At 39.9% G+C, this 24,818-nt stretch overlaps 1 protein-coding gene across 4 annotated transcripts in view; it reads right to left on the bottom strand.

The window, feature by feature from the left end:
- Positions 1 to 24,818, bottom strand: part of PTPRG (protein tyrosine phosphatase receptor type G) — a 700,100-nt gene that overhangs the window by 204,511 nt on the left and 470,771 nt on the right. For all 4 annotated transcript variants that reach the window (XM_081820217.1, XM_081820222.1, XM_081820227.1 and 1 more), the window contains exon 5: positions 6,389 to 6,484. In XM_081820217.1, the coding sequence (XP_081676343.1) occupies positions 6,389 to 6,484 (96 nt within the window). The remainder of the gene's footprint in view (positions 1 to 6,388; positions 6,485 to 24,818) is intronic.

Here is a 24,818-nt window from a genome sequence, read left to right as displayed (position 1 = left end):
TGTACCTCTGAAACAAATAATACATTATATGTTAAAAAAAAAAAGAAGATAGTAGGAAGGGAAAAATGAAGGGGGCGAAATCGGAGGGAGAGACGAACCACCAGAGACTATGGACTCTGAGAAACAAACTGAGGGTTTTAGAGGGGAGGGGGGTGGGAGGATCGTTAGCCTGTTGATGGGTATTAAAGAGGGCACGTATTGAATGGAGCACTGGGTGTTATACGCAAACAATGAATCATGGAACACTACATCAAAAACTAATGATGTAATGTATGGTGATTAATATAACATAATAATAAAAAAATTTTAAAAATTTAAAAAAAGTAAATTGCACATTATGAAATCCTAAAAAAAAAAAAAAACCCACCACAGGCAAGCCAGAAAGAAATATAGCAAAATAATCCACAAAAGCCTCTCCATCCACCATCTACTGAGATAAAAGCATTTTGGTAGGAAACTTTATTTTTTATTATTTTTTAAAAGATTTATTTATTTATTTATTTGAGAGAGAGAGAGAGAGAGCGCGCGCGCCAGCAGGGGGAGGGGCAGAGGGGGAGAGAGAATCTCAAGCAGACACGGGGCTCGATCTCACGACCCTGAGATCATGACCTGAGCCGAAATCAAGAGTAGGACGCTCAACTGACTGAGCCACCCAGGCACCCTAGTAGGAAACTTTATAAAAAACATTTCTCTGATACAGATATATCCCCATATTGTTGGCACTGAAACACTCCTTTGAAGCCTCTGAATGCACTACTACTTTAAGATTTGTAAAGCCCTGTTGCCTTTTCACAACCACAGTCATAAATGGAGAAACATTCGTTTGTTGGCATGTCAGACGCAATGGAGCCCCGTTAACATCCTCAGAGGGTTACCATCCTCAGTGAACCAGAAGACTTGTAGCCTTCACGTTCATGTCCTTGACCATCTCAAGAGATGGTCTTAAACTTCTATATGACCACAGCCCCTCTTAGGTAAAGCTTACACAAACACCTAGACATGCTCTTTCACAACCCAGATGATTCACTTTGTGGTAGGACCCTGAGAGGTTTCCTATAACTTAGCCCTACTCAGTATATAGTTCCTGAACAGTAACTGAGGTCAAGACACTGACAGGAGGGCAAGGGAAAGGTGGATGGTCAGGTACAAACAGAAGGGGAACAAGACACGGACCTTAGCCTCAAAGAGTTTCCATTGTAGTATTCTCAGGTCCCTCACCTCCTAGGCCCTGTTTCTGATACTCCTTAGCTGATAGGCTATCAGGTTGCTCCTCTCCATTCAAGACAACAGAGCCTAAGTATGTCTCCACTGAATTTAGTTAAGTATTGGCACAACCAAGCCACAGTGTTAGTCACTTGCAAGAGATGCAGTGATGACCAAGTGAAGACTCCCAGTCCTCAATGATCTCACAGTACAAAGGCAGAAGCAAGCAAGTAAAGTAACAGCTTTAATGCATGACGGAATGCTCAGAGAACAGCGGGTTAAAGGAAGGACGAATCCCATCTACCTGTGGCGGGGGGAGGGAGGGCGAAATGCAGGGAAGTGGAGAAAAAGCCTTCCTTGCCAGCCCTAGATAGATGAGTCATCAAGAACTCCTCCTGCCTTCTCAAGGTCTATAAATAATCCCAGGTGCTGCCATTTCATTTAATTACTAAGCCTCTCCAGATGGAGAAAAATAATTAAGCAGTCTGTACCACCGACATGATATAAAGAATGGGTTAGCAACTTGCGAAACATTTGAGTTTTGAAGTTTGCTTTTGACTCTGAAGTGAGGGCAGAAATGAAAAGGGGGCAACCACCTAACTGGAGGCGTTAGAGAAAACCAAACGACCGTGGTCATATTCCAGGCAGAAATTTACACAGAAATAGAAAAAAAAAAATATTGGGACAAGGGGGCTCAACGTTGCCAGGAGGAGTGAAACTGAAACATTAAATGAAGAAACCTCATTGAAGATCAGTTGTCAAAAAAACCAAAAAACAAAAAACACAACACTTTAAGACAATCTATAAATAAATCAGGATGCAATTTATTTATTTCTTAAATGTACAAGACATATGCCATTGACTAGGCCACCGGATGCAGACATAATAAAAATTTTATATCTTTGCATCTGATGCAAAGATTAAGAAGAGACTCTACCCAGAAAGGTCTACCAAGGAGGCTGGCGAGAACATCACATGAGAAAAGTTTCTAAATGTAGCTGCTCTTAAAAAATCATGCACTTATAATCTCATAGTTCAAGGGAATCAGGAAATATAAATAAAATTTTAGGCATTCCAACAATGACCACTAAGTAGTAAAACAAAGGAGATGCCCCCCCCCGCCCATGATACACTCAACAATAATAATGTGCTTCTTGAAAAAACCCAATCATCATACCCGTAAACCCACAGTAATCACAACTGCAAAAAGCTTGGGGATACCAACTTTGTAGGAGCATTACATGGAAAGCCAGTGGATGTTTGCTTGGAGAGAAGTCACGTGGATTCTGACGGGGGGCGGGGAATAGAGGGAAGCATTCAACAAGGAACAGTGAAGAAACAGTGGAAGAAAGAAAAACCAATTCAGATGGTGATGATGGAAGATTTCTTGGTCTAAAAACATACAGGCCTGCTTAAGGTAAGGTCATTCATTCTGAGTACCTGGTATTCTCTACTCAATAAACTTAAGCCGGAGCCAATCAAATCCTTTTGTGTGTTGTTTTCAAAGCAAAGCATCCTTCCACAAATTACCTAATCATTCCCCTATCATTTCAGCTCTCCTGTCAACATAAGTTTTTCATATTTCTTTCTTTAAACAGATAAGCTAGGTAGAGTATTATCAGAATAATAGAATATTTTTAAAGAGTATTTTAATGGCATTTGGTATTTTACATTTTGACAGGAATTCAAATCAGGCTAACGGCAAAGAATAGTAGAGATTCTACTTTAACAAACAGAAAACAATTATCTTAATTTCTGTACTTATATAAATTAGCTATACAAGCACTTATTCTCTTTAGTGGTTTAACAACAGGTATCTCCATCCTTTGCCAATTCTTACTTTAATTAGTTTTAAAAATCCTTTAAAATCAACCGTCCCCCTTACCGATCTCCTAGATCTTCTAGGAGATCACAAACACAAACACCTAGACATGCTCTTCTTCTATAACTTGGCACTGAAACACTCCTTTGAAGCCTCTGAATGCACTACTACTTTAAGATTTGTAAAGCCCTGTTGCCTTTTCACAACCACAGTCATAAATGGAGAAACATTCGTTTGTTGGCATGTCAGACCCAATGGAGCCCCGTTAACATCCTCAGAGGGTTACCATCCTCAGTGACCCAAATAAATATTTGGGTCTGCTGATCCAAAGATGTGTATGAACTAGGGTACGGAGTAAGTTAACATCAAGATGACAACATCTACATGGAACTCAGCCTTGCCTAGACATGCTCTTGTCATTCACATCATGTCACTCTGGATAATTAATATGTGGGTTTATAAGCACCAAGTCAGCACACAGCCTCTTTACAAATGTAAGGGTTTCTCCACCCACCTCTTGCTAGCCATTATCACGTGCAACTCGGACAGTGAGGTCCTAGTGGGCAGGAGCTGATTGCATTTATTATATTTAATGTAGCCACTAGTGTCCTTCCTAGCACTGAACCAGTGCTGAATAGATGATAAATACTTCTTCAATACCAAAATGCAAGATACCAGGTTTGAATCTGAAAATATATATGAAGATTTATCTGACTACTTGGGGGAAGAAATTTAACATTCTTACAGGAAGGCGCAAAATACAAAGTATGGAATGTAACTAGACTGCCAAATTAAAATAACAGTAATACTGTTTTCCTCTCCATTGCTCAACATAATGTGAACAAAGATGTATAAATGCATATGTGGACTTATAAGGAAAACAAAAGAAGCAGCTCAACACAGCTGGTATCTAAAAAGAAAATCTGTTCTATTTTACGTTACCTATCTTCCATGTTGTGTATACAGGGCAGCAAGCCAAAATTTTTAGAAGGACTTATCAGCTGAAATATACCTTTGTGTGTGAACTAGTCATCATGTCCTAGAAATACTTTAAAAATTTAAAACCTACATTTCACACTGAGGTGTTTTGCTGGTTTGTAAACCAACGGGATTTGCCTACCTAAGACTCTAATTGGTCCTACATTTCACAAGAGGTTATAGGAGCTGGAAACACAGAAACCTTCTGTGTAGCACATACTGTGAACTAGTTCTTCCAGGACTCATAGAAACACTTTAAAATTTGTTTTCCTCTAAGAAAGGTGATCTACACAGTAGGACCTGGTCAGGCCAGGCATGGGTGGGCAGGACAGAAGGAGGACAGGGTAGATTGATGGTGCAGCTACAGGAGTAGAGGAATAGCTACAAGAAAAGCAGCACGCCAAGAGGACAATCACAGAAAAGAAGGGATTAACCATGGAAGTGGGTACTGTTTAAAAATGGCTCAAGTGACCTCAGCATTGTATAAGGCAAACTGATCATGGTTTAGATGCGGAAGGGGTACAGACAGAACCCAAGGAACCTGCCCACAGGGCAGTGCCCAAAACAGACTTCTGTTGATGCAAAGAAGACACATATACCATAGGTCTCCATCCCATAGGAAAACAATTGTATGGATATGGATATGGATACATACTTTATTTGGCATTGAACGAATGTCTACTATGTGCCAGAACCCATGTTAGGGGCTTCATTTAATGACTACTTACAATCTTACAATCTTGATGGTGTAGATAGAAGTTGCTATCCCCATTTCACAGGTAGGAATACTGAGGTTGGAAAGTTTAAATAACTCCTTCACCATTATGCAGCTATTAAGTGGAAGAGATGGGACTCAAAAGCAAATAGTTTTGACGCTAGTGAATGAGTTTTTAAAACACTATGCCCAACTGATTTATGAAAGTAATCAGGGAAAAGAGATGTGTGGAAGAACAAAGGGGAGATCAACCAAATACATACACAGAAAACTTACAAGATATCGGACCATGAGCTATGGTAAGAAATATGTTTTATAACATGACCAAATACATACCTACTATGCCTCTCTCTATAAAAGCAACTAAAAAAAGTTTAAAAAAAAAAAAGTTCTGCAAAAATATTTACCCTTACTATGAGTAATACACTCTGATATTTTCTGATCATTTTTTTCTATTCCATCATTATTTTAAAAGTGCTGGCAGGATTTACTGAAATTACTTCATGGCCCACTAGGAGGTCAGAACCCACAGTTTGAAAACCGGTGCCATAACCAATCCTAATGACCACCACTCTTACCATTTCTGAGATTCGGGTAGAATATTGGGTTTTTCAATTTTTCATATATAATCTTCCATTTGAACCTTTATTCATGAAAGGAAGGGGGGGTAGTTAAGAGGGAGAGAGGGCAGTGCATAGAATTGTCCATCATGTGTCATATGCTAAAAAGCGTAGTGAAATTAACATACTCCAAACAAGAATGGCTCCATCTCAAAGACAAAAAAGCTTGCCCCAAAAGGCAGGGGTCAAAGACTCATGGTGGAAAAGGTTCTGTTGTCTTAAATATTCCTTTGAGTTGTCAGAAAGACATCATTGTCCAACAATGCCTCACTGATGAAAGAAACACTACTATGTAGTCTTCAGGCAAATTTTAAGACTGAAAGACAAGTCACATACCTACTACTCAGGTTACTTTCTGCCCAAAAAGCACCAGGTCTCCTCTCAGTTACTATTTCAAGACACTTGATGGTTGACACTACTTTAATTTGATGTGACTTATTAAAAAGCCTGGACAGAATTATCCCATGGGAGGATACAAGGTTTGGCTTCTAGTTGTAGAACCAACACACAAACCAGAAGAAACACTCACTACAAGCACAATAAAAAAGAGAAAGAAAGGATGAGAGTTCATAAATGCACTAACTTGGAAATGGTCTCAGTGAAAACTTTAGTTACCATGGGGATTTCTCGGAGGGAAAGAAAAGGGAAGTGACTGATGCTATTTATTAATCTACTTATAAGTAATGTCAAATTTTAAAGTTGCTCCAAAGAAAATCACCTTTTTTTTTGCATCAGCCTTTTAATATGCTGAAGGAACCTGTTCAAAATGCTTCAGCAGTGAAGTAACTTAGATGATAAATGTGTTCTTCAATCTGTGCACCAGTCAAGTAGCAATAAAATCAGAATAATTCATGCAAAAATTTTCATTATGTTTCTAAACATACTTATTTACATTTTAAATCACACATTAGACAATATGAAGTATCTTTCATTTAGACAGGTGTGAACTAGAAAACAGATGCATTCATTAAACATAGAACAATTCAGCGAATTAAAAAAAAATACTCAGAGAACTCTCTGGTTGAAGTACTTGAGCCACCGTTAACTTACTTGAAAAAATATGGCCATGGCTCCGATTATTCTGTTTTCAGAAATTGCGGTTTGAAAGCTGTCAAAGTCATCTGGATTATAAAAGAAAATCTGCATCTGTAAAAGAGCAATTAAAATATGTATTAGGGAAAATTTCAAGCCTACACACAAGTAGACAGAACAGTACAAGGGACCCAGATTCCTCACTTCCTAAGATTTGGCCAAATGTATTCATCTATCCATATTTTTCTTTTGCTGAGGTATTTAAGAGCAAACCCCAGATGTCGTATCATTTTACCCCTACAAACCACACAATCACACTTCTCACATACTAGAGAGCCTTCCTGCTACCCAAAAGAAATAATGTTGACACCTTCTGATTGCCTGATATTCGTGTCATGGTCAAAGTTCCCTATTATGGAGCAAAATTTTAATGGAGTAAAACATCTTGAAGTAAAAAAAAAAAAACAAAAAAACCCCTAAGCCTGTGAGATTCAGTTCACATGCTTAAATTATAAATACTTAAATGGGCACATCTTTATAAGCAACACTCTTTTGGTGGAATTTGAAGGGGTCAATTGCCCAAATGGAGTATTTCAATGAATCCACCAGAAATTTAATGGTAATAATAATAATAATACTTCACATTTTCCACCTTGCAAAACTGTACCATACATTATTCCATTTAATTCATCTAACAACCCCTGTGAAGACAGGGCAGAAATGACTACCCTCCTTTACAGATGAAGAAATAGTGCTTTTACAAAGTTCATGTTAACTTGGCTAAGACTGAACATCAGAGGAAAACTATAAAATCCAGGTGCTCTCAGGGCAACCGGAAATACCTTCTCTTATATTGGGATAGAGTTTCGTACTCAAAAAGCAGAATACAGACAAATCAATTTAAAATCATTATATGATCTTAATGCTTGAACAGTCTTTGATATTTAGTACAATGCAGAGAACAAAAATGGACCATGGAGTGTTCTCGAAAGAATACATATATAGTAAAAATAACAGATTTGGGTTTCTATTCTAGCCTCTTCATTTACTTGCCTGTGAGACCTCAGACAAACAAGCCTATTTCAAAGTATCAGCTTCCTCATGTATAGAATAAAGCATTTACCTCTGGTAGGGTGGGCATGGAGAGTAAATGAGTCATTGTAATGTATAGCACGTAGCAGCATCAGGCCTACACTTCATCTATGCTCAGCAAATCACCATCATCATCATCATCATCATCATCACTATCACCATCATATTTTAAGGTTAACATTTGGCAGACACCTTAAAATTTCTAGTAAGACTGTGATGTCACTGAATCTTCTGGAATGATCCTACTCCTTACAGAAAATCAGATTTCCTCTATCATTCATTAGGTCGTTCCTATTTTCCAAATGACGTGATGCTATTCTCCACAACAAATTGAACAACCACACCCCAGAGGGAGTTTGGAGATATGACACCAAATGATAACTTCCCAGAGAGGAAAGCTAAGTCAGAAAAACTAGCTGAAGTATAAGTCAAAGGTTACTTGAGACATTAAGAATAAGGTGACACTTCTTTTCTGAAGGGTAAGATCAAGTGGCCCAATCAGGATACTTTCTAGGAAAAGTCAGACACCCAAGTGGATGAAAGAAGGATGGGTAGATTCTTTTGAAGGACTTTCCTTCTTACAGTGAATTATTTTTCCAACACTGTGAATTCTCACCAATTTCGGCAGCCTCTTACAAATGTGTTGCCTTTAGGTTTGGACAGCTTTAGACATCATGCATGTACATTGAGAAAAATCTATTCAATGAGGTGCAGAAAAAAAGAGTTTAATACTTGGGTGAATTGCTTTGGGCACAATGCTATGAATGCAAGAAAGAAACACCACACAAGCATATTCAGAAAATAACACTTCAGTTTCCTTTTAAAACTCAGGCCCTCAAATTAAGTAAGTTCACAGAAGTTTTTCTTATTCTCCAGCCCATGAGCAGGGGTGGCATTGTTTAATGCATCACCTGAATAGTGTGTGATACAAAATACTTTAAGACCTCTTCAAGGGCATTTTCATTTATGACCGGGTGAGGAAATTCATTTTCAGAAGATGTCTTTGAGTCATGGCTCCACCCATCAGGATAATAAAATGTTTCATAAAGCGAACAGTAGCATAAGTCTGAAATATTAATTTTCCATGCTTTTTCTCTAAAGTTGTAGTCTACTGAATTAGGTTAACTTTTGAAGCTAGCTTAAATATGACAATAAGAAGTGGATGGAGTTTTTCTGAGTGAACTGGACTTTAAATCGCTTTGTTGTTATTGTTGATGGGACAAATTGGGGCAGAAGCTGGAAAACTGTTTCACAAAACCATCTTTGGAAGGTGTTGGGGTGGCTACTAAATATTGTCAGTAGCCCAATGGCTTTCTGTATCTGCTCTCAAAAGCCATACCCGGAGTCTTCCCTCTAGCATCACCAAGAGTGTTCTTCCTAATAAAGTGGATCAAAGTCATGCTTACTTAGGGTATCAGTCCTCCTCCTGAAGAATCATGATACACATCAACTGAAGGAAAAGATCAGGAAAATCTGGCAACAGAGAGATCTATGAACTCTTCCACACAGCCTTTACCAGCATCCCCTATTATTTATATTTTATCCTATTTTCATCCTCTCTCTCTCTCTCTCTCTCTCTCTGTGCACACTGATATACAATTTCTTTTTATGAATCACCGGGTAGTAAGTGGGAGAAAATATACCCCTTTACCGCTGAATACTTAAGTGTATAATTTCTAAGAATCAGGACAGTCTCTTATATAAGCACAGTATAATTATTCAAATTAGCAAATTTCACATTGATACAATACTATTATCTCATTCACAATCCATTTCGAATTTTGGCAAATGCCCAAATAAAGTCCATTACAGATCACTATTCTGGTTCTTAGTCCAGGAATCCAATTTAGGATCAAACTCTGCATTTCATTGTTACACCTCTTTATACTGACCCCTCCTGCCCCCACTCTCATCTGGGAGAGTTACTCAGTCTTTCTTCATTTGAACAGTGTGAAGTGTGCAGGTCAGTTGTTAGGTAGAATCAGGGTCTGTCTCGTGGTTTCTCATGATTAGATGCAGGTGATGCATTCGGGGCAGGTTTCCACAGAAGTGACATTGTCTTCACAGTGCACCATATCGGGAAGTGCACCCTGTGGATTTCTCCCAGTATGAGGGGTGTTTAACTTGATCTTATGGCTAAGTTGATGTCTGCCAGGTTTCTCCACTATAAAGTCATTAATTTTCCTTTTATAATTAAAAAGTACTTTGTAGGGAGCTACTTAGGATTACATAAACACATTGTCTGTCATCTAATGTCCATCCACTAGTCTTGGTATTCATTGATGATTTTCTAACTGCACTACCCCTTCTATATGCATGAATGGGATTCTAGTGTAAGGAATTGCTTTCCCATCCACATAGTTTATTTATTCTTTCATTCATTTATGTAAATCCACATGAACTCATTTATTTTGTTTTATTCAATCCATTACCATTATTTATTTCAATGTACAAACTGTCTCAATAGGAGACCTTTTGCATAGTAGGAAACCCTCCAAATGGATTTCGCTGTCATTTTGCTCTGTCCTCAACATTTTATATTTTTTAGCATCTCCTTATTAGCTGATACATACGTTCTAGACTCATCTTGATTTTTCCCTGCTCCAGCCCTAAAACTGGCCACAACTTGGGTGAGTTCTGGTTCCTTTTAGCAAGGAATGGTATTTAAAGACATTATATCCCTAAGTCAGTATTTTCCAAATATGTTTGAGATTAGAAAATTTGGTTCTTCAAGAAAACTATATGGCTTAAGCCTCAGTGACTCTATTCTAACCAGAACCTTCCTTGCAAGGGAAGGAGAGCTGGATCAACTTTGTATAAATTGATGTCGCTCTATCATGCAGAGTGCCATGAGACATGTTAAGTCTCCTCAACCATTGAAACAAACTATATTAAGATCAACTAAAAAGTCACTGGTAGTCTATGTACCCAGTGCACAGTCAAGGGACCAATTCTACAAAATCCTTCAAATTCACGAGCAAGCCTCACAGACCTGGGTGATCATTTGATTCTACCTTGTGGAATGGCTGGACTGGAAAACCATCCAGGCATTTCTCTAGCCAGATCAGGGTGACAGAAAAAACAGAATATCATATGTCATAACCTGACATTTTTAAAAGAGAATTTTACAAAGAGAAAAAGCCCTACCAGTGACCAGGAGGCAGATGCCGAAATATAGATATGAAAAGTGCCTGAATGAATAGCAACACCTCCAAATAATGGGAGGGGGATGAAATGGATAGTGTGAGCATAAGGTTGACCAAGGTCAATGCTCTATTGTTGAAGGGTACTAGCATGATGCATACAAAGTCACAACAAAATGCCCACTTAGCTTCCCCTTTCTCTTGCCTTGAGCCATTTCCCCCCATATATTTAAAATGACTCTTGGTGCAATTTGATATAAAAACTATCTTTATGCCTGGTTTCCAACTTGAATCACTAGTTGTATTAAGCTGAACAAACGCAAAGCAACAAATCTGAAAACTAGAGCCTTCTATATTTTTATTAATGTTGTTATCTTCCAAACATTTAGGGAGTGCTTACCGTATGCCAGGTACTGCGCTATCATTCAGAAATACTCACTGAGGTAGGTACCACCATGATCCTCATTTTATAGCCAAAGAAACCCAGGATTTCCAAAATTTTCAAAGCAGTTAAGGAATGGGGGGGGGTGGAGATTGTCATAGAAACTTAATATTTCCAATCCTAGAGAGTTCAGGTCTTAATTACTGGGCTTCCCTACAATGGACAAGTATATTTGCTTACTATCCATTATATATAAGGTACTATGAGAGATGAAGACACAGTTTGTGCTTAGAAAGATTGAAATATCAATAATGAGGGGTGCCTGGGTGGCTCAGTTGGTTAAGCATCTGCCTTGGGCTCAGGTCATGATCCCAGGGTCCTGGGATTGAGTCCTGCATTGGGCTCCCTGCTTAGTGTGGAGTCTGCTTCTCCTTCTCCCTCTGACCCTCCCCCTCCACTCATGCTTTGTCTCTCTCAAATAAATAAAATCTTTAAAAAAAAAAAGAAGTATCAATGATGAAAGAAGGTTAACTTTTTTTTTTTTTGAATGTCAAAGTTAGAGTCGTACACAAATGTACCACAAAAAAACATGAGGCAATGAATGGCTCTTGGACAAGTGAGGCATGTAGTAAATAAATACTAAAATAATGCGGGTGATGGGTCAGAGGGGACATTTCCTTTAAGGTGGACTTTCTATCATCTACTGTTACAGTTGTGAGCATAAGTCAGCTCTCCCATCTCCATGATAATGGAGGTAAGAGGCAATGACCCCAACAGGAGTGGAAAAACTCAACAGTGACTTCTTTGGTGATTTAGAAAGCTCTACATTTTAATTTCAAACAACTGGTATTTCATCCCCCACATACCTACACACCCAAGCAAAAAAAAAAAAAAAATGATAAATTAAGTAAGGAAAGAGCATGCAGATAGTTCAGAGGAAAGGCAATCTACTGAAAGATTCCTTAGACATTTCCAGATACTGCTGGGCATCTTCAATGGAGTGGAAGAATACACACACTGCTATAGGAGAAGAACAGACAGAGATGAAATGTAAATGGGACGAGATAAAGACAGCAACAAGAAAGGCAACAGCGAAATTAAAAACCACACAGGAGGTAGCAGATAGCAAAACCAAAGAGGTGAAATGTATTTTTCTGATCATGCTTGGCACCAACCTGGAGTAAGGCAGCTGAGAACATGGTGGAGTATAAAATGTGCAGTAAAGGCAAAGCGAAATTTCAAACACAGTTAATGATCTGCTGGTTCTGCTTGTTGGAGGACTTGGATAGGATGATGTCAGAATCGAAATTTTTGCATCATAACTTCTTAATCTAACTCGATTTGTAGATTGTGCTGCACCTTAACTGCTATGAAGCCAGATCATACACACTCAACACTGCACGTTCTACTTCTTTAATTCTGCCATTGCCATTAGATAGGAAGATCGATGCAGGCAGAAGTACATCTGCTGAGTCAAAGCTAGGTCTTTCAGAGCGCTGTTCATTGTAAATAGCAGTAATTTATTTTTGGCGTGAATAACACAGGTCGGGGCTCTGAGTGTCTGAAAGCAAGGACAAATGAGAAATCCAAAAACAATATAATGGGTTTCTTCCTATATATAGGAATAAATAACTAAATGAGTAGCAAGGAGGGATTAGATTACCAAGAGAATGAATGGATTTAAACCACTGGACAAAATGCTCCCGGAAGTGCAAATATACGCCAAAATCACTTGGAAATGCTAAGTGGTCCCAGGTATGGTTCTGCTAAACACAGATTATATTATTTTCTCCTCAATCTACAAGAAATTCAAACCCTTTTCTACCCAAGTAAGTAGCCTGAAATTTTGATACTCTAACAAAAGAAAATCTAGTCATGTAAATTACGGAGAGCATGATAAATACATGCTATATATAGTATATAGAAATAGATAACACAGACACTCTGAATTCAGAATCATTATATGGGAATTTTGTTTTATATCAATGAACAGTTTTTACCCCAGTTACTTTTTAAAAGGATCATTATTATATTTTTACCCCTGTGACAGTTAATTTTATAGGTCAATTTGTCTAGGCCCTGCTGCCCAACTGTTTGGCTAAACATTGTAGATGTTGCTATAAAGGTATTTTTTGGATGTGATTAATATTTAAATCTGTAGATTCTGCGTAAAGCAGATTACCCTCCATAATGTGGTGGGTGTCATCCAATCAGGTCGAAGTGTGAAGCATCCCTAAGTGGAAGGAATTGTTTCTCCAGATTCTAACACAGAAATTCTGCCTGGGTTTCCAGCCTTCAGACTTAAGACTACAACATCAACTCTTGTTGGAATTTCCAGCCTGTTCTGCAAATTTTGGACTTGACTGCCCCCACAACTGAATGAGACATACACCCCCAAAGGTCAGGACTGATTTTAAGCACCTATATAAGAGACATGTATATGTGACTGTGTATCACATTCTAAAACCATTCTGCAAACCAGTTACTTCCTTGGGCTCTGAGCTCTCGTCTTCATTCGGTTCTTTCTAACAGGGCTCTCCCCTGGAGAATGTAGCCTCTGTTAAAACACAGTTCACACTCTTGTGGCTCACAGCAAAGTGGCCATGAAGATGGCAGACCACATGACTATGGGTGACATAAATGGAGATCTAAGAGCTTGGACTATAAAGTTAGACCTGATTCAAACACTGAAGACACTTGAGAGCCCCAAGGCTCAGTGCTGTCCCCTTCTGTCCAACAGGGGTATTACTAACCGCATCACATCCACTATGCACATGCTATGGTAAAGAAAGAACAAATTAAGTGGCTCCCATGTTTTATTACTACATATCTTTATTACTTTATGACCAGAAGGGATATATGAATTAAGTTGAAGGTGAATTGTTTCCACAGGCCAGCCAACAACCCAGTGCGTCATGCCACAAGGTAGAGCAAAGAAGGGTGTGTGCAGGCTTCACCCAGCCTTCATTGGATGACTATATTTAGAAGAACTGTGCTCTAAAGAATAGCAGGTATTCAGCCCCTTTGTATTGCCTACAAAGGGAGCATTTAAATAAACATTCTGAAACATTTGCTTTATACAATATCATTAATCACGGAGTACGCTAATCCTTAATCATTTCTTTTTTTTTTTTTTTCCTTACTTTCCCTGTAACATGGAATTATCTTCAACTACTTTACAGCAGGAATCCAAATTTCTGGAGCAGAAGAATTCAAAGTGCACACTACGGCTATGACTCATACACAATGAGGTGCTAGGATGATTTCTGAGATCCCTTTAAAAAGTCTCTGTGTGTTACTTGTTTGTGCCATTCTAAGTCTATTTATCAGTTGATTTTTGGAATTTCTGGTTCGATGATGCATCTGATTAGTCACATAAATATTTAATCTTTGTGTTTTTCCCTTGGTAAGGAACTATTCAGGCTTTGTTTACAGTATTAGATTGAGTTTTTCAAGGATTTACTATGCCTGATTCACGAGTTATTTCTTACAGTTCAGCATAAGTTCGGACACAAAGGAGGTAGGTTCAACATCTGTCTGTATGTTGGCCAGCTACCCTTTTCATGTCCTCAGGAAAGGGAGTGGTAAGCTACAGCTCTCCCATTTAATTAGCTGTGTGACCCAGTTGAAATCAGTCGCCCTCTCTGAGTCTTAACATCCCCATGAGTAAACGGAGGATAAGAAATGCAGCATTGGGGTATAGTGAGGATTAAACAAAATAAGTCAAGGAAAGCATCTCCCACAACGTCTGCCACACTGTAGGCCCCCCCAAATGATTCACATGTCTTTAACAATTAGTTAACAGGAAAAATAAAATGGAAAGAAGTTGGTGAAAGGATTATTTGCAATCACCCCAAATTGGAAACCAAACACTAATCATTAATGGAATTGATAAACAAATTATGAGTGTCACACCATGGAATATGCACTATAATTACAAGTAACAATATAGACGAATCTCACAAACAATGCTGAGCCAAATAAAGCAGATTCAAAAAAAAGAATTAAAATTAGAAAAAAAAGTTCACTGTGTGATTCTATTGAAATGAAGTACAAAAACCAGGAAAAACTTAATGCAGTTCGAAGCCAACACAGTGGTTACCTATGGGGGCAGTAAGTGGGAAAGGGATTCTGGGGGCGCTAATAAGTGCTCTTTCTTGATCTCAGGGCTGGTTACAAGAGTATGAAAATTCATTAACCTGTACTAGTATTATTTGTTCATTTTCCTCTTTGTATATGATATTTCAATACTAAATACAATTCATGAACTGCTGTGCTTTTGAAACTGGGATAAACAAAAGTATAATGCCACCTAATAATAAGAGCAGGGAAGAGTTTGCACCCCTCTGTGGGTCCCATTCTTTTTCATGGAGGCTACTCCAAATCTGAGGGTAAGGCTGGAGATAACTTATCTGCTTGAGAGAGCAAGTTAAACGGGACCCTCCCTAAGTGTGCAGAATCAGGCCAGCCTAGGACCTCGCGTAACAACTGCCTGGACCAAGCATCACCTCTTCCCCACCCTTTCCCTGAAGGCAGACATGGCCAAGGAAGCTCAGAGGTAGCAAGTCCATAAAACATTCCACAGGGCTGCTTAAATGTATCTGATTCTTATAATACTTTACATTAATTAATTCCTTTCATCCTCACCATTACTACTCTTGTCTGAGTAGTAATAAAGTTGGGATTCAAACCCAGGCATTTGATTGCAGAACCCACACATTTAAAATCCTCTCTGTTCTCAACTATGGGTAACTTTGGACTCCAGGGGACAGTGGCCATGTCTACTCATGTTGGGCTTCAGTAATGGAAGGGGTCCTACAGGCATTTAGTGGGTAGAGGCCAGGGATGTTGCTAAACACCCTACAACGAGTAGGACAGCCCCCGAAAGCAAAGAATTATCCTGCCCAAAATGTCAGTAGTGCTGACGTGTAGACACCTTGTCTATACTCACTGTCACATGAAACCTGGCCAGTGGATATGGTAAAGCATTTTGTTTTTCTTCCCCTCTCCCACTACTACTGATCTCTAAAGGGGGAGAAACAAGTCTATTGTAATGGGGCCCAAAGACTGGGAGAGTAGTTTTACCCCTATGCACGAACCAGTAAGTTCAAAGCACTTTCACCTATTCTTGGAGTTACTGTAATAACTTTCTTTTCTATTAAAACAAACTTTCCTTTCCTGAGTAACTATATTACACATGAGGTTGGTTCTGAAATGCAGTGGAGCTTAACACCTTGGACACAGTGGAGGGGGAGGGGATCCCTAGGTGCATCTGGAACTCATTTGTATTTCAAGAACACGAAAATAACCACCGCAGTGTTGGTGCTCTTTGTAATATGAAACTTTTTAGAAATTGCTTTGTGCTTGGTAGTAACAGCCACATGATTCACCATGAAATGAAGTCTGGAAAATCACTGTGGATAAATGGACCTATAAATTCAATAGAATTTCCATGACAACATAGACTGCAGCACTCAACCACAAATAAAAGGCTATAAATCATTCAAAACCAACTAGGAATCAGCAATACGGTTCTCCTTTTGAAATACAAGAAACCTGAAATATAGTTTATTTGTTACTTACTCACCCAAAGTTCCCATTATAGTTAGTTCCTCACTTCTGATACTGCATTTTCTACCCCATAATAAGTGTTGGGAAAATGATGATGCCAAGAATTTAATTAAGCTAAATAAAATTAACACAGGTATAGCGTCGGTGGTATTCCTCCCTTTCTCCTAGCTAGAACCCCGCAAGAAAACTTGGGCACAAAGAAAAGTTAGGCAGTTTTATCCAGAAAACTGTAATTTGCCCTACATAGTGAATGCCACCAGAGCAGGGTATCTGTAAGAAAAATGTTCATGCAAAACATTTCTGAGAACACACATGCAAGACAACCTGGATGCTTCCCAAATGCTTCTGAGTTCTATAAATCAAAATCAAATCCTCTAGTGTCTTTGGGATAATCTCAACATTGAAGGATTTTTTTAGATTAGCTGGGTCAACCCAACTAGAACATTTTATAAAACAGCTCTCTGTTCCTCAGGTCACCTGTTTAACTCTGGTGGAGATTCCCTTCTGATGGACTCTTTTGGATACAGTATGCTGGGACCTCTCCCTGCGGGAGGTGCTGGCCCCAGGACCAAGTACGTAGTAGGCACTCATGCAATGACTGTGGGATAAATGAATGGACGTTATTTCTGACACTGGAGGAAATGCACTGCACTGTTCCATTCACAGCCTCTCTGATTCCTGAGTCTCCCTAACAGCCAATACCTTTGGGAAGATGACTGGTAGAGTAGGGAAAACAAATTTATGGAGCTAAGGCTTTGGCTTCCAGAAGGGCTGCCTGATATATGGCCATGTGTGCACTGGACAGTGTCTTTCATTTTCCATCAGATGAACTCTTGTGGTTCCATCTACTACCATGTGCTGATAACTCTTCAAGGTACATTTTCAGCCCTGATCTCACATGGTCTATGGCTTTTGTCAAAATCTTCAAGGGCTCTGCAAGCCAGAAAGGTTAAGAATCAGGGCTAAAGGAAAAAAAAAAAAAAAGTGAACATGCCCTCCATGAGCACAAAATCCTTTCCCTAAGACAGATACCCAGAAGCAGTTCAAACTGTCCTCTGAAAATTGTACACACCTTTTATATTCTAGTCAACAATGTACGGGAATGCCAATCTTCCTACACCATTGCTAACAGTGGATTTATGAATCCTTCTTATTTCTTATTTTTTATACATTGGATGAACATATCTGTTCTTATTTTTAATTTTCCCAATAACCAATAAGAATAAGGATCTTTACTCATTTTTTTCCTAATGATTTTTCTTTTTATCATTTAGGAAGGTCTTTAATAAGAAAATTATGACTTTGCCGTAAGTGTTGCAAATACAAAGGCAAACATATTTGCCCCAGCATTATTGGTAACAGAGGAAAAAAATGGACATGCATAATAAATAGGAGAAGTGGTAAAATGAACTATGGAGGGGAGAACAGAAGTTGACCAATAGGCAATGACATTAAAAGTTCTCAAAGATATACTGCTAATGGAGAAAGTCAAGATGAAAATAAATACACATTTGACTTAAAAAAGGCCATAAATCAAAATACTTTATTTGTTGTGTATGTATCTGCACAGATGTACAGAACTAAGAAAGTGGGTGAGGGGCAAGGTTCTGGAAAATAGCACAAACTAATAACCGTGGTTTTCTCTAGGGAGGGGGCTCGGACTGGTTTGGGGCCAAGAAAGGTGGTTTGTTTCATCACAACTGTTTAAAATACTTGGTAGCTCTAACTAACCGCCCATCTAAGGGAAAAAGTCTTCTTTAAAATGAGAGAAAGGGGGAAAAAAAGAAAAGGAAAAGAACAAAACCAAAATCCCTACCACTGCTGCAGAGGGAGAAGGGGAAGCTAATGGATCTGTTTGGGGACCCAACTCAGAAAACCAGCCTTATCAGCAAAGTGCTCCAAAGGAATGAATCCATCAGCCCCTAGTGACAGCACAACATCACACAGGCTATGATCCTGCTTTATCCCTCGATATCTCTTTGCCACAATTCACTCCTCATTTATTTCTGCCTGCAATGAAACATACAACCATTCAAGCTAACACTGCAAAAGAGGGGAGGGTGGAGAAAGAAAAAATGGAGATCCTGTTTCTGATCTGCACAGACTATTCAACCTAGTCACTCTGTTGACAAATAGATTTATGTAGATGAATAGTTTCCCATCTACTTAGCCATAAAATCATAGTGCACACCTAGTAAACACAAAGTACTAACTGTCTCAGACCATATCTTTGGTCAGAAAGACAGCAGCAAAGGGAGCAAAACAAGGTTGCCTAAAGCCAGGCAGAGCACCAGCTTTGCTAATGTACTTACTGGGTACAACCCGGAAGAGATGATTTTGGGAGAGGCTTTTTTTGGGGGGGGGATGATTTTTGGGAGAGGTTGACAGCCTTAGTGGTGAAGACTGAGCTCTGCCACCAACATCACTGTGATTAGAGACCAAACTATTCTTGGCTGAGTGATCCTCCTTTCTGTGAATTCCCCAGAGTACAATTTTGGATGAGTTTGGAAAGAATACCGCTGTTGTTAACACCTGTATATCAGCATCTAGATTCTACCATTAACATTTTAACACACTAGTTCTATCAAGCAACAGTCCATTCCTCTATCCATCCATTTAGTCAGATACTGAGGTTTCAAGGAAAAAAACCCATCATCATTCTCCCAACAGTCAGCTATTGTCAAACTAGTAACCTCAACATTAACAGAAAGCCAAGCAATATATTCCAAGCTTTGGGTCCAAGCCAGAGGACACCTTGCTGGTTTGCGAGGGGGTTAATAATGCTATTAATGAGAACATCTTGAGATTCTGATAGCCACATCTCAGCAGGGTACTGTTAATAATTAGAAATAAAGACAGCATTTAAGGGAGGGGATAAAAACAACAAAATATCAAAGCCATGGTTTTATGAAGCCAAGAATCTACAGGAGAGAATGTCAGCCAATAATCACATTACTGATTGGCTCCATTCATGTCCCTGATTAGCTAATACTAGAACACAGACAGACTATACATTAAATATAACTGTGCTCAAACACTTGTTCGTTTTATTTGTCTTGAATCTGTAACATGTAATGAAACAGTGAACACACTCAGAAGTCTACCCAGAAAACCTGGTTCATTATCTCCAGATCCCTCCTGACAAAAACCCTAGCCCAAAATCTTAATGAAGAAGGTGTTCTAAATCAAGAGCAGCTTAAGTCGCTGCCTTGTCTGGGATTTAGAGCAGTGTCACAGATGTTACAAGGGAGATTCACAGAGTTCAAGAAGCATTATTTATGATATCAAAATACTGTAGACAAGTCCATTGTCAATCAGTAGGAAAATGACTAAATAAATCAGGGTGCATCCATACTGTGGAATATTACACAGATACGAAAACGAATGGTGCCGATTCTGTATCTGATATGCAAGGACACCATGATATATTATTGAGTTAAACAGACAAATTATGGTACATAACCTCATTTTTTTAAAAAGATTTTATTTATTTATTATTAGAGAGAGAGAATGAGAGAGAGAGAGAGCATGAGAGGGGGGAGGGTCAGAGGGAGAAGCAGACCCCCCGCTGAGCAGGGAGCCTGATGTGGGACTCGATCCCGGGACTCCAGGATCATGACCTGAGCCGAAGGCAGTCGCTTAACCAACTGAGCCACCCAGGCGCCCACATTATCTCATTTTTCAAGTAAAGGAAAAATATACCAAAACATACACAGAGGGAAAAAATCCTGGAACAATCTATGAGAAATTTAATTGTGGCTACCTCTGAGAACTGAAAATGTAGACAAGTACAAAATTGTGGCTTCCATTTTGACTCCATGTGTTCAGTGCTATTTAAAGATTTGTCAATGAAAACTTCTTCTGTAGATATCTGAAATAATAAGTGAAAGATAACAACCACAAGGAAAGACTAAAGTGGAAACCAAACAGCACACGGATGACAAGATTTATCAAACTTTACAAAGTACCGGCATATATGAGGAATAGGGCCCATCGTAAGTGCACTCATGGGCAATCCTGATGAAGTTTCAGAGGAAGCACACCCATGTAAACCTTCTGGCCCTCCAGAAACCCTGTGTGCTCCCACTGGGTTGTCGCCTTCAACCAAGAGTAACCATCTCCTGACTTCCAACAGCAGATACTCATTTTCCAGAATTTCCTTTTAAGGGCATTCTATGCATGAGACTCTATGATGCTTTAAAGTTAATCCTCTCAGATCAGGAAAAGTCCATATGTTTACAAGGCTGACACCTGTAAGATCAGTGAGCACTTGTTCTATGGATGATGGGAGTTTGGTGGAGTGGTATCAGTCTTCAGAGGTAACTTTTAGTAGACCCATTTTGAAGACGACTGCCCAAGGTGGATGGAATGAGGTTTGAGGAACAAGAACTTGAGAACCTCCCACTCCAAAAAATCACAAACTATACTTTACAAAGGTAAGGGAATTTTCTCTTTGTGGCATCACTGTGAGGGAGGTGCTGCTGTTACCCCATTTTAAAGGCTGGGAACGGGAGATTTAGAAAAGTGAAGGAATTGCTTCAGGAACAGCCAGTAAGCAGTTGGGGACCCAGACTTGCTCCTCCTCAACAGATCAGATACCTGGGGATGTGGTATACTCCATTGGGCCAGTCAGATGCCGGAGGATTATTCACTTTGGCCCATCAAGAGTGGAGCCCCTTTGATGAGATGATCACTCTTGGCCAAAGGGCAAGATGTACCCAGCAGACACCATAATGCAGTTTGGAGCAGGAATGAGCCTTTGCCTTGAGATCAGAGCTCAACTTCAGAGGGTCCTATCACTGGGATTCTGCTTTCTTTCTTTAGGGACCCTGGACCTAGTTTGCCTTAATAACAGCTTGGGCTGGAATTCAATCTCTCTCCAATCTGCTAGATGCTGTTAGTGACTCTGAATTCAACCTGGCCACTACCTCCTACTAGGGTCACCCTCACCAATAGAACCTGGGCATGTACTGCAGCCCAGTGCAGACCCATTGCTCACAGACTCAGCACACAAACTTCCCAGAGCCATAAATGCAGGGCGAGAACAAGGACCAGCAGAATCTATAGGAGTATCCAATTACTTGGATACTAACAAAATGTGGGAGAGGGAGCAGGCTTTAGAATAAAAGAACAGACACATTTAAAACTGAATACCCAAACATCACTGTGCTGTCAAGCTCCCTCCCCACCATAAGGCAACTTATGCTCACTTCCAGTTACTAAAGTAGAGGTCAGGAGTGGAGTCATTCTACATTGGGCACAGAAAGATGCATAGCTAATGGGAAGAACAATGGCCAGGTGAGCACAATTTTCCATGCTGCTTTCTGAACTGCACAGAGAAAGGCTGGATCAATGAAGATCTGCATGCTAGGAGGAACACATCTGCACATGCATTGTTGGCTTTCCAAAGGGGTCACAGGTAGGGGTTATATTTTTATTCAGAGTATTGTATTCCATCTTAATATAGCCCTATGTCCTGGTCTAAAGGTTGGAGTACTGGGATTTATTATTTCTTCAAACGCCTACACCTCAAGTATTTTTAACATGCTGGTTCAATAATTCCTTCCCACAGATCCCCCCACATGATTGTCTATTTGCGCCTCACGGAGATGCCCTGTTTTTCGTTCCTAGTCTGGGAGCACGGGGTGGTGTGGAACATAGAGCTCCTGTGTCTTAAACAGCACATTAGGACCCTTCGGGAGTTCTCAGGCATTACCTTTCTGGAATGTTAACCACAGAGCAGATGGATATTTTTTTCTCGTTTTTCAAAAGCATTCTATTGGGCTTTTCCAAGCCATCAACACAGTGGCTCTTGGAGCCACAAACCTGTCCGGGTACCGCTTAGGCGGAGCTATCTTTGTTAGTTGGCATTTCGTGCAGGAGAGCTCTGAGTTCACTTTCCAGTTTTGTGAGCTGTTACCAGGGTACACAACCACGGTAATGGTTGGGGCCAAGAGAAAATGCACCAGCTGATGTGGAGACATGATAACACCCTAGGGTGTAACACCCAGCACATGTTGGGAAATGGTGTCCCGTGTGTGTCCCAGCAAAGTGACCCATAAAGAAGCATTTCTCTGAAAAGAAGAGCAACACTCCATTTTCTTGAGCAGGAGAAAACAGTGTGGACTGGAAGCTGAAGGATGTGGGTGTGCCTTAAGTCAGGATTTCCTGACGATTTGCTCCAGTGTCCGGCTGAGAATGACCATGGGCTTCAGACCATAAAGACGAAGGTAAAAGACCTCAGGAATGTCCTGCAGGTGTAACCAGGGTAAACCACTCCCTTTCCCTAAGACAGAAGGCACATTAAAATCCTGATCTCAATGGCAAGTATCTCCCAAAATAGCAAGTAAAAACACTAAAAAAAACCTCTGGTCTGCCATTATAGTCATTTGCTTTTTTCTGGAAACCTGGATAACCCCTTAATGTTCAAATGAAAGATCTTTCCTTTTATCTCACATGTATTCCCAAACCACTATCTTGCTTTGAAAAAAAAGAAATCACATTGTTCAGAGAGTACACAATGTGCTTTGGGTCTTTAACTGTCTTTACCTCTATTGTCCTCCTCCTGCCCACAGACGCCACCAAGCTTCAAGTAAGTTCAGCAAGGATGGCTTGTCTTCCTCCCCCTCTCCGCTGGCAACCACCTAAATAAACATGAAGTCTAGGCAAAGCAGAGCAAGTGCCAGGCCACACGCTATTCCTCCTTCTCTAAACCAGTGATTCTCAAATGGAGGTGATGTTGCTCCCCAGGAAACATTTGGCAATGTCTGCAGACATTTTCAGGTGTCATAACTGTGGCTGGGGTTCCATCGGCATATAGGTAGAGGCTTAGGATGCTCGTAAACACCCTACAATGCACGTGACACAAGAGAGAATTATCCAGTCCAAAATGTCACTGCCAAGGTTGAGACGCTCTGCTCTATTTAGACTAACAGGCAATGTGACTCATTTGTTCTTTGCACACAGAATGAAGCACATAACTTATATCTGAGTGGAGATCAAAGCCCTCCAAGTCCATGACAACTGGACTAACACTTCTTACCAGGACACATTCCCCGGTCAACCCTGTCTGGACAAGATGTTAATATCATAATGTTTGCTAACTGACTGCTGAATTCAGAAGTGCACCATGTACTTGGATATGAATGCATTTCCCAAATGTAGGAGGCACAGTTGCTAGAGCCTTGGGCTATGGAGTCACATGGACTTGAATTCGAATTCTATCTCTTCTGCGTTCTAGCTGTGAGAGCTTACACAATGTTATGGTTTGAGTTGTGTCCCCTGAAAAAGATGCTGAGGTCCTAACCGGCAGGACCCGGGAATGTGACCTGATTTGGAAATAGAGTCTCTGCAAATGATGAAGTTAAGATGAGGTCATTAGAGTGGGCTCTAATCCAATATGACTATGTCCTTATAAAAAAAAGGAGAAATTTGGGCGCAAAGACACACACGGTGAGAATGTCATACGTAGACGAAGGCAGATGCTGTGTCTACAAGCCAAAGAATGCCAGAGATTGCCAGAAGCGGAGAACAGATTCTCTCTCAGAGCTGTCAAAAGACACCAACATGGCCAACATCTTGATCTGGACCTTTTTGCCTCCAGGAATGAGGAACAGAAAATTTCCGTTGTTTTAAGCTCTCTCTTGTTTATGGTACCTTGTTAGGGTAGCCCTAGAAAACTAGTACACATCTCAGGTTTCTAGAGCTGTTAAGTGGTACTAAACAGAGTAGCGGCTAGATCTAAGGCTGCTGTGAGACACAGGGAGACGCAAAGTGACCCCCCACTCCTGCCATTGGATGAGCAAGAAGCAGCATTCGTCCCGTTAGCCTGCCTCGCCTCAACGACACCAGCCATGTTATCTCTACTTCTGTTGCACCTTCACCCTTTTTTTTTTAAAACCACATTTTGCAATTCTAATCCAAAATCTAAAAATTAAGTATGGTGTCATCTTTAAATTGAGTGCAATGCTATAATAATAGTCCTATATTAATTACTGTCTTAAATCTTGCAATGCAGTAAAAGCACGGACTTGATCCCACTAATGCCTGAAGCATAATTGGGCCTTAATTACAATATTAACCACAATAGCATTCTGTGATGTGAGTGTATCAATTCAGAACAACCAGAAGCAGGAAAGCCTAAGATATAATTCTACCTGGAAAACTCCCACTCTTCATCTTCCAAGATTCAGATGCAGTGTTACCTGCTACGTGAAGCTTTTCCTGACCAGGGAGCCATCATTCCCCAACCTGCTTCCCC

Source organism: Leptonychotes weddellii, chromosome 1 (genome assembly GCF_054177405.1).
Source record: "Leptonychotes weddellii isolate Sample4059 chromosome 1, ASM5417740v2, whole genome shotgun sequence".
NCBI lineage: Eukaryota > Metazoa > Chordata > Mammalia > Carnivora > Phocidae > Leptonychotes > Leptonychotes weddellii.
This window is presented reverse-complemented; position numbering and strand designations above follow the sequence as displayed.